At 47.1% G+C, this 10,811-nt stretch overlaps 1 protein-coding gene across 1 annotated transcript in view; it reads left to right on the forward strand.

The window, feature by feature from the left end:
• The window catches only part of xpr1a (xenotropic and polytropic retrovirus receptor 1a), a 72,734-nt gene that overhangs the window by 54,501 nt on the left and 7,422 nt on the right, over positions 1 to 10,811 (forward strand). Inside the window, exons 10-13 of the mRNA XM_023954612.2 lie at positions 601 to 769; positions 2,306 to 2,497; positions 10,359 to 10,525; positions 10,711 to 10,811. The exon at positions 10,711 to 10,811 is cut by the window's right edge and continues 39 nt beyond it. Of these exons, the coding sequence (XP_023810380.1) occupies positions 601 to 769; positions 2,306 to 2,497; positions 10,359 to 10,525; positions 10,711 to 10,811 (629 nt within the window). The remainder of the gene's footprint in view (positions 1 to 600; positions 770 to 2,305; positions 2,498 to 10,358; positions 10,526 to 10,710) is intronic.

Below are 10,811 nucleotides of genomic sequence, written 5' to 3' on the forward strand. Positions count from 1 at the left end.
ACAAGATCCTTTGTTCTGCAGGGAGGGGCTGTATTCCTCAACCTGCTGCTGTAGGTTTTTTTCCATATTACCTGAGTGCAACAGAAAAGCTTAAGCCTCAGACGTCCACACATCAATCAATACCCACTTTGATTGACGGGTTTAGAGAAACATCCAAGGAGCGGGTGTCTCTGCGTGTGCGCCTAAAACAAAAAAAGATCCATTTTCTTTGGCATTTGCAGTGAAAGCAGAGTAAGTGTACAGTCGCCCCTGAATGTCAGAAGTGGCCAGGGGGGCAAATTGAAAAAGTCAAACAGTGTTGTGTTGGTTTACAGCTGAAGTTCTGTTCCAAAGACCGTGTTCTGCAGCACGGCTTTGTGCTCCTGCTGCCACCAAAGACACGCTAGTAAATAAAACCATCATCTACCGTGACTCGTAGGCCTTTTCTGTGGTGGAATGATAAGGGAGCTTCCCATTGATGAACTGCACACTAATTACTCACCTAATACCAGCATCCAGCCATCCTGAAGCAGCCGCTCTGGGGAAACGTTTTCAAAGTCGGCTGAGGGCGTCCGACTCCTCCTCCTCTCACCGCGCTCCTCTGGTTTCTGTCGTTCCCAGTTCCGTGTCTTCACGGCGCCGTTCCATCGGGTGGAGTTTGCAGACTTCTGGCTGGCGGATCAGCTCAACTCTCTGGTGTTTATTCTCATGGACCTGGAGTATCTCATCTGCTTCTACATCTTTGAGCTGCAGTGGAGCAACAGCAAGGGGCTGTTACCTGAGTCTGAAGGTGGGACCAGGACGCATTCTTATCATACTTTTCCTCGCTGTTCTTGATTTTTTCAGAGCGATTTTCCATGCTTTTTTTCTCCAGAAGCGCATTGTGTTCTGCGTCCTGTTAGACTGTAGACCATTGCCAATAAATCTCTTCAGGGTCGTGTCTCCGGTTCAGAATTCAGTTTGCCACATGTGGGCCTACACAAACCCTCGACGGCGATCAGTTCCTTGTTTTCATTCTATAAAACTGGACTTTTTATCACATAGAAGGTTGAAACTTTGAGAGTTTGAAAAGTGATAAAATGTTCATGTCTGTCTGAGAAAAGTGTATAAAGTGTGTAGTGAGTTTCACAGCCTTATAACATCTGTAATTCATGGTTTTCACCTGTCATTGGTTGTTTGTAAAAGGTCATTCCCACAATAAACAAGGGAACACCATTAAAACACACATATGGGGTAGACATTGGGGCTTTAGCTTCCCTCTTAGACTACGGTCAGGTATCCCAAATGCCACTGTGCAGTGACCTACATGCAGCTGCTGGAGGATGTTGGACATCGGTCAGCGGCCGCCCGGGCACATTTGTAGGTGGGGTGATGGCAGTCCAAAGACAGGCGGGTGGCAGGAGGGCAGCAGCGCGATAACTGACTGATACGAGGGTCTCCAGGGTCCCCCAAAATCATCGAATGATCGGGCAATTTCTCTCTGTCACCCCCCTGTCCCCGTGCTGCCGTCCGACTGTCAGAAATCACGTCAGCACCACGGGGGCACTCAAGAGGGCTGTTGACATGGGTCGGGAGGCCCGGCGCTGAGCAGACGTCAATCTGATGATCCTGGATATAAATGTAGATATGGCATTGATGTTCTTCATCTGATGAAGACTCCTGCTGTGGTTGGACCACTTGGACCTTCGTTTTCAGGGTGCGGGGGCTTTGCCAGAGCTGGGTTCCTTGGGAGGCATGTTGTCTAAAAATGTGTAAATTGACAAGATTATAATCTGGATCAAACTCTGAGTTGAGAATGATCAATGGTGCAGAATGACCTGCTTTTGTCAGACCTCCTGGTGCCATCTGGAGACATTTACACATCGTCCAATCAGAGCTGCTGCTGGACGGCGATCCGGCTGCCACCGCCCTGCGGTCGCCTAACTGTTGTCCGTTTTCGTAAAGGCGTCATTCCCGCCCAGCTGACTGATGCCTGACAGCCGCCATCTGCATTCATGACCACGCCAACGATTATCAAAAACAGACACACATTAAGCCAACTGAAAAAAGAGAAGGGTGAGGTCCATGAAAGCACAGAAATGTCACCACCAGCTGATTAGAATCGTTCTGTATGAATCACATGTGATAGGGCCATTCCTGGAGTGAGGTGTTTGCACAATGACTCAAACATAATGCTTTGCCTCCTGCTAAACTGAAAAAGGCACAACTCAAATATCAGGTCAATCAATGACAGAAAACATCACGATGACAGATCAGGACAAGCAAACCGTTGGTCACTTTTCTGTGCAGACAGGAGTTGAGAATCGTGCTTTTGTCCTTGTTCTAGATCATGTGTGCCACAGCTACTCGTACGGCCTGCGCGCCATCATCCAGTGTCTGCCTGCCTGGCTGCGGTTCATCCAGTGCCTGAGGCGTTACCGGGACACCAAGAGGGCTTTTCCACACCTGGTGAATGCTGGGAAATATTCCACCACCTTCTTTGTCGTCACCTTTGCAGCCCTTTATGCTACACACAAAGGTAGGCAAAGGGGCCGGGCGTTGTGTGCGTAGATATGAAAACTCTAGTTCTGTCAAATGTGATTCACATTCCAGCTTTGAGTTATAAAGATGCTTAAAATTATGGATCTTTCTTAAGGTTAAAATATCAAACTGGGCACCACTGAAACAAACACTAAGTGTAATAATGTTTGTAAAGAAAAAGAACATTCAGGGTATATTCTACATATGTGTATTAATAATTATAAATGAAGAAACACTTTTGCCATCTTCTGATCTATTAAAACCTTTTTACTCCGTTTTTTTTTCCATTTTCCTCCCAACATGAACCAGTCTTGGGACTTAAAAAGTCTAAAGTAAATTCTCAACACTTATCATCTGTGTCCATTAATCCAAATAAAAGACGGCCCTCTCGCCCTCGCGGGTGGTTTCTAACCCAACCTTGGGCCCTCTACCAGAGGCCTGGGGGCTTCAGGGTCCCGTGGAACCACTTGGTTGTGGCGCTCCATGCAGGCTTTCCCTGCTAGCATCTTCCCCCTGCAGGTATGGACTGGACTGTTTCACTCGACTCTTGGCTTCGCTGTCACTTCTGGAAGCACGTGCAAAACTCCAGCAGGGGAACTCCGCCCTACGCTCCCCCGTCTCTGAGCTGAACCCCAAAAGCCTCGGTCTTCGAGTCCAGTGAGTCAAGGAGGCAGGATCCTCCGGCTGAGAGGGAGATTTTTTCCCATAATCCGCTGAATCCTTCCCCAAGCATTTCCTGCTTCCTCCTGTCAGGGCGCACCTGCAATGACCCCAATTAATAAGTGGGGGTCTCCTGCCATGTAATCGGTTTAAACAATTCAAACAATATAAGATTGTATATGCAGAAAAGACCACAAGCAACACTTTCAGTAGACAGGAAGCCGTGTTCATCACCAAAAATGCAATATTCTGCAGGTCTAGTAGCCTTCATGTATTTTGATTTCATGTAAACAAGGTGACTGTGTCACAAGCTAGACATCAGTGCAGCAGAAGCATGTCATCACACTGGCTTTTGAGTCTTTGATCGTGTGCTCACTAAGAGAAAGTGGCCTTGAGAGCAAAAGCTGTTTGCCGCCGTTGGTTTCCTTTGTGTTGCCTGCAGCACCAGAAGCCAAAGGTCGGTCAGACAGCTGCAGGAAAAGAAATTCCTGCTCTCATAACACAGTTTCACTTTTAGGATAGAAACATAAAAAAGAAAGACATGTCCAGTTTCCAAGAGAGACAGAAAGATGTGATGATGTCATCCCAGTCGGCTTCTTTTATTGGAAGAAGAACTCCCAGAAAGTCATTCCTGTTAGCTGTAAGCTCCCTCTCTCCATAACTGCAGCACAATGATCTTAGAAAAGGTTCTGAATCAGAAGCCGCATCACAAAGGCGCTCGTGTTTAAAGACAGCAAATACCCCCCCATACAGGCTTGTTCTCCAGCACTGATGTTTATCTGCACGCCTTTAAACTCTGGCATTTTGCCGGCAAACACATTTGCCAGTTACGAAGCTCCATCTTCTGCCTTTCAGATAACTGAATGTTATTTCTCTGTCTTCTTTATTCTTTTTAAATATAAATTTCAATCGATACATTTCCTTCCCACGCTGACCGCCGGTGATATTGAATGAACCAAGAAGAGACGGAGGCGAGCAAATCTCTTTTTTCTTTCTCTGCTCAGTAGGAAAGACGTCCATTAAACTCCATCCTCCTTCCTCCTCTGGGCTGCAGCCGTTTGCCCTTCCACTAATGGCCTCTCTTCATGTGTTATTCTCTATGAAGCCGTCTTTCATCCTGCCTTTAATGGAGGCTGAGACCAAACCCTGGTTTGGAGGAGGAGGAGGCTGGGAAGACACTTTAACACTCAAACGGATGATTGCGGAAATTACCTGTTGAGACCCTGAAGGTTCTCATGTTCTTAGAGGAAGACCCGAAATCTTCACAACTAAAATGTTCTGCATCACAGACACACAGTGCCTTGAGAAAGTATTCAGCCTCCTTAAACTTTTCAACCTTTTATCACATTTCAGGCTGCAAACATAAGGATACAAAACTGTAATTTTAGTGAAGAATCAACAACAAGTGGGACACGATCATGAGTGGAACCACATTTATTGGACATTTCAAACTAGTCTAACAAATAAAAAACTGAAATAATGGGCGTGCAAAATGGTTCGTAGTTCCACCTCCTGCTGTGCTTCCAGCTGTGAGTCTCCTGGAGTTTGTCTCCATCAGTTTTGAACGTTCCTCCTTAGAACAGCTGGAGCTCAGTGAGGTTGGATGGAGAGCGTTGGTCAGTTCTGTCCACACATTCTCTATGGATTCATGTCTGGACTCTGGCCTTTCTAACACCTGGACAAGTGTCTCTGTGAACTATTCATTGTAGATTTTCTTTAGGTTTTGGATCTTTGTCTTGTTGGGAGACAAATCTCCGTCCCCGTCTCAGGTCTTCTGCAGACTCCATCAGGTTTTCTGCCAGAATGCTCCTGGATTTGGCTCCATCCATCTTCCCATCAATTCTCCTCCCTGTCCCTGCTGAAGAACAGCAGGCCCAAACCATGATGCTGCCACCACCATGCTTGACGGTGGGGATGGTGTTTTCAGGGTGATGAGCTGTGTTGCTTTTATGCCCAACAGAACATTTTGCCTCGTTGCCAAACATTAGATTTTGGTTTCATCTGAGCAGAGCTCCTTCTTCCACAGGTTTGGTGTGTCTCCCAGGAGGATTGTGGGTAACTTTAAACAACACTTTTTATGGATATCTTTAAGAAATGGCTTTCTTCTTGCCACTCCTCCATAAAGGCCAGATTTGTGCCACATAGGACTGGTTGTTGACCTATGGACAGACACTCCACCTCAGCTGTGGATCATGGGCCTCGGGGCAGCATCTCTGATCGTCTTCTCCTTGTTTGAGCTGAAAGTCTTTGTAGATCTGCAGTAATCTGATACTCCTTCCATTTCAGTATTATCACTTGCACAGATCTCCTTGGGATGTTTAAAGCTTGGAAATCTTTTTGTATCCAAATCCGGCTTTAAACGTCTCCACAACAGAATCTCAGACCTGCCTGGTGTTCCTTGTTCGTCATGCTCTCTGTGCTTCAAACGGACCTCTGAGACGATCAGAGCAGCAGCATTTAGACGGAGACTTGATGACAAACAGGTGGTTCTGTTATCATCATTAGTCATTCAGGTCCACATTGGATCATTCAGATCCTCACTGAACAATATTTCAGCTTTTTATTCGTGAAACAAGTTTGAAATATCCAATAAATGTGGTTCCACTTCATGATTGTGTCCCACTTGTTGTTGATTCTTCACAGAAAATTACAGTTTTATATCTTTATGTTTGCAGCCTGAAATGTGGCAAAAGGTTGAAACGTTCAAGTGACTGAATACTTTCTCATGGGACAGTATTCCTCTCCACATTCAGAGTGTGAGACAGAGGTAAGAAGGGTTGAGGCTTGTTAGCGTTAGTGTCCTGTCAGTTTTTGAGCGGTGTCACCGTGACCGCTCACCTTCAGTGATGCTTCATCACCTCGGGTTCCTGGAAGAGCCCACATTCAGGTCTGCGGGTGCAAAACTATAAACATACGCAACAAATGACAAGAAAGCAGAACAACATGCAGAAGAAAGTGAGCCTGCATCTGTGTTAAACAGGTTACTTTCTGATGCCAAAACAAGAACTAATGCTCTTTGGGATGATTCCATAGCCAGGTTAGCCGTGTGGACCGTACCAGTGTTTACCGTGTGGGGATGTTTTTGAAAGCAAAGATGTCACCGGCACAGTCCTTCAGGTGTGAACAACAGTTCCATTTTATGTGAGGTCAGTAAAAAAGTTACCACAAAAAGGTTTCCTGTCAATTACGTAAGGGTTAATGGCCGACCAAGGATGCATTATCGGAAATTAACGCACGACGTGAAAGCCTGAACTGTCCACTGCGAGATGCGTTCATTCTCATGATGCACACTTTGGGGGTCATTAACCCGCTTGTACCAAGGTCACTTACAAAAGAAAGAAATATTCAACCAGTTTTTAATCCTTTATTCTTGTTATTATTTCAGTACAGATCGCTTTTTTCACAGAAAGCAGACTATTTTTTGCATGGTACCCTTTTTCCGGCACAGCCTGCACCGACCTCGACTGCAGCGGCAAAGGAAAGCGATATAAATGCTGGTGTGTTAAATAAAGCATCAGATCAGAGAGAAAGTTCTCCTCTAACCGCTTGTTTTTGTCCAGATGATGAAGATAAAGTTTGTTTTGAAGAAGCCAACTTCTTTTATAGGCGAGCGGTTATGGAATATCACTTTTTAATGCACACCCAGCAGCCAATCAGAATCGAGTATTGTATATACCAGACCATGGTATAAATGAACATTAAATTACCCAAACCCATGAAGACATTTACAGATCGAGTAAACGTATAGAATAAGTTAATGATACAAAGGAGGTGGAAATGAATCCAGTCAGACTCAGAGGCATTAAAGCCTTAAAAAGGGGAGTAATTGAGGGGAGGAGTCAAGAGAGGAGAGAAGAGATGAGGTTGAAAGAAAAAGAAATGAGAAAAGATAGTGGGAAAGGAAGTTAAAAAAAGAGAGGAGGAAAGAGGAGAATTAAGAAGAAGAGACAAGTCAAGACACGAAGAGAGGAGGGAAGGGGAGGGGAGGAGAGGGGGGGGGGGGGGGAGAGGAGAGGAAATTGCCAGTCTGCATCTGCTGGACTCTGCCTGAATAAAGATGAGCCCTAAGCTGACAGATTTTCTAACTTCATTTCATAGACTGACCTCTCCTTCATTACACACATAGCTGGCTGCTGAGGAGGAGAAGGAGGAGCTGTTGGAGGGAAGCATCTCCTCCGTCTGCCTGAACTCTGGTTCACCCCGACTCTGGCTGAACACAAAGGTGTTGCAAAAGCAGTCTGGATTTAGAGGCAGGCCGTCTGCGCAGGTGAATCCTGTCTACATACAGGACAGGCCGTCTGCGCAGGTGAATCCTGTCTACATACAGAACAGGCCGTCTGCGCAGGTGAATCCTGTCTACATACAGAACAGGCCGTCTGCGCAGGTGAATCCTGGTGGACATACAGGACAGGCCGTCTGCGCAGGTGAATCCTGTCTACACACAGAACAGGCCGTCTGCGCAGGTGAATCCTGTCTACATACAGGACAGGCCGTCTGCGCAGGTGAATCCTGTCTACATACAAAACAGGCCGTCTGCGCAGGTGAATCCTGGTGGACTTACAGGACAGGCCGTCTGCGCAGGTGAATCCTGTCTACACACAGAACAGGCCGTCTGCGCAGGTGAATCCTGTCTACATACAGGACAGGCCGTCTGCGCAGGTGAATCCTGTCTACATACAGAACAGGCCGTCTGCACAGGTGAATCCTGTCTACATACAGGACAGGCCGTCTGCGCAGGTGAATCCTGTCTACATACAAAACAGGCCGTCTGCGCAGGTGAATCCTGGTGGACTTACAGGACAGGCCGTCTGCGCAGGTGAATCCTGTCTACACACAGAACAGGCCGTCTGCGCAGGTGAATCCTGTCTACATACAGAACAGGCCGTCTGCACAGGTGAATCCTGTCTACATACAGAACAGGCCGTCTGCGCAGGTGAATCCTGTCTACATACAAAACAGGCCGTCTGCGCAGGTGAATCCTGGTGGACTTACAGGACAGGCCGTCTGCGCAGGTGAATCCTGTCTACATACAGGACAGGCCGTCTGCGCAGGTGAATCCTGTCTACATACAGAACAGGCCGTCTGCACAGGTGAATCCTGTCTACATACAGGACAGGCCGTCTGCGCAGGTGAATCCTGTCTACATACAGAACAGGCCGTCTGCACAGGTGAATCCTGTCCACATACAGGACAGGCCGTCTGCGCAGGTGAATCCTGTCTACACACAGAACAGGCCGTCTGCGCAGGTGAATCCTGTCTACATACAGGACAGGCCGTCTGCGCAGGTGAATCCTGTCTACATACAGAACAGGCCGTCTGCGCAGGTGAATCCTGGTGGACATACAGAACAGGCCGTCTGCGCAGGTGAATCCTGGTGGACATACAGGACAGGCCGTCTGCGCAGGTGAATCCTGTCTACACACAGAACAGGCCGTCTGCGCAGGTGAATCCTGTCTACATACAGGACAGGCCGTCTGCGCAGGTGAATCCTGTCTACATACAGAACAGGCCGTCTGCGCAGGTGAATCCTGGTGGACATACAGAACAGGCCGTCTGCGCAGGTGAATCCTGGTGGACATACAGGACAGGCCGTCTGCGCAGGTGAATCCTGGTGGACATACAGGACAAGCCGTCTGCTTAGGTGAATCCTGGTGGACATACAGGACAGGCCGTCTGCGCAGGTGAATCCTGTCTACATACAGGACAGGCCGTCTGCGCAGGTGAATCCTGGTGGACATACAGGAGAGGCCGTCTGCGCAGGTGAATCCTGGTGGACATACAGAACAGGCCGTCTGCGCAGGTGAATCCTGGTGGACATACAGGACAGGCCGTCTGCACAGGTGAATCCTAACTCTATTAGAGTTACAGTTGACACAAAAAAAGGTTTTTCTGCTGTTGGCCTGAAACCTCAGAGAAATGGGACAAACGTGGATCAGGAGTCAGTAACCATCATCCAATCAATGTCCATATCACTGCGTTTCACCTCCTAATGTCTCCGGAGCAGAGCTGGACAACAGCACAACCTGAAAGGTCAAACACCACGATACGATCAGTCCCTCTGTGAAAAGACTTCTTTGTCCAGGCTGAATCTACATGTGGCAGACGTGTGTGGCCGTGGGGACCGTTTCCATGCCATCGCTCAGCTGAAGCAGCTCGCAGCACAATGCAGGAGGCAGTTAACAGCAGTGCAGCAGTAGGTCTCTGTTAGAAACGTCCCGCTCTAATCCCCGGCGTCTTGTTGGCTGCTGGCAGAGAGAAACGGTGACTGTGACAAATGGGGGAGAGTGGAGCCTCCTGTGGCGGCTGCTGTGTTTGTCTGAATGACGGAGAGGCCGCAGGGAGCTGATGGATGTATTAATACCCCCTGTGGGGCAGACAAAGTGCATCAGAAAAGCCTCCATGTTCTCTCTCAGGTGCACAGGAGAGTCCGATCCAACAGAATGATTCCATGTAAATTATATTTGCATTCTGTAGTTATGACATCAGGGTTGCTGTTTGTTTTAATATCTAAATGGAGTTTTCAAGGTTTGGTTCCTGAATTTATTTTTGTTCAAAACGATGCAAACTAAGAGCCCAATTCTATCCAAAAGGTTTGTCCAATAATCTGACATAAAGGGGTCTGACAGTTACCTGGAGCTCACAGGAGGGGGTTGCTCACTTTTGCAGTAAACATTCAATGTAACCTAGACTACTAATCTGTCATAAATGTCTTAAAACCTCGCTTTGGTTTTGATGAATGTTTGTGAACCTCCCGATGGACAGAAAATGAATTGTGGACACTGAAGAGGTTTCCCTGCCTCAGGAGATCTCATGAATCACTTCTTGCCATTTCAATTATGACCTGAAGGCTCCCTCTGGTGGTCGAATAGGGAATAGCAGAGCCATGGTCCTCAACCTGTGGATTAACCTGATCAGGTCATTCAGCTTTTGATTTGATTTGAAATGGTTTATTTCAAGCAATTAAGTAGAAATAATACACCAAAGCAATATAATCATCAGTTGTACATTCATAAAGTAACAAATAAAATGTATGATAATTAGACATAGTAATAAATATTGCTTGAAAGGGAGTGGAAGGAAGCGAACTTTTTTTTGCAAACACCTTATCCATGGAATGGATGGATGCTCTATACTTTGATCTCAAATAAATCTGTTCCTCAAATCAGATTCCTGGAAGTTTCCATCTTTGTGTTTTTCAGATCTAGACCATGAAGATGCAGAGACCTTCTTCTACATGCTGATCGTGTCCTCAACCGTCAGCTCTCTGTACACTCTGATGTGGGATCTGCGCATGGACTGGGGTCTGTTTGACCGTGGGGCCGGAGAAAACACCTTCCTGAGAGAGGAAATCGTTTACCCGCATAAGGTAGAGTGCAGAGCTGGCCTACATCCAAACCCTTTCTCCTGTCTGCTCAGGCTTAACCCTTACTCCTGTCTGCTCAGGCTTAACCCTTTCTCCTGTCTGCTCAGGCTTAACCCTTTCTCCTGTCTGCTCAGGCTTAACCCTTGCTCCTGTCTGCTCAGGCTTAACTCTTACTCTTGTCTGCTCAGGCTTATTACTACTGCGCCATCGTGGAGGATGTGATTCTGCGCTTCGCCTGGACAGTCCAGATTTCTTTGACCACGATCATGAAGAACAACTCTGTGGGCGA

Source organism: Oryzias latipes, chromosome 4, assembly GCF_053564925.1.
Source record: "Oryzias latipes strain Hd-rR chromosome 4, Olatipes_Hd-rR_3.1".
NCBI classification, from domain to species: Eukaryota; Metazoa; Chordata; class Actinopteri; order Beloniformes; family Adrianichthyidae; genus Oryzias; species Oryzias latipes.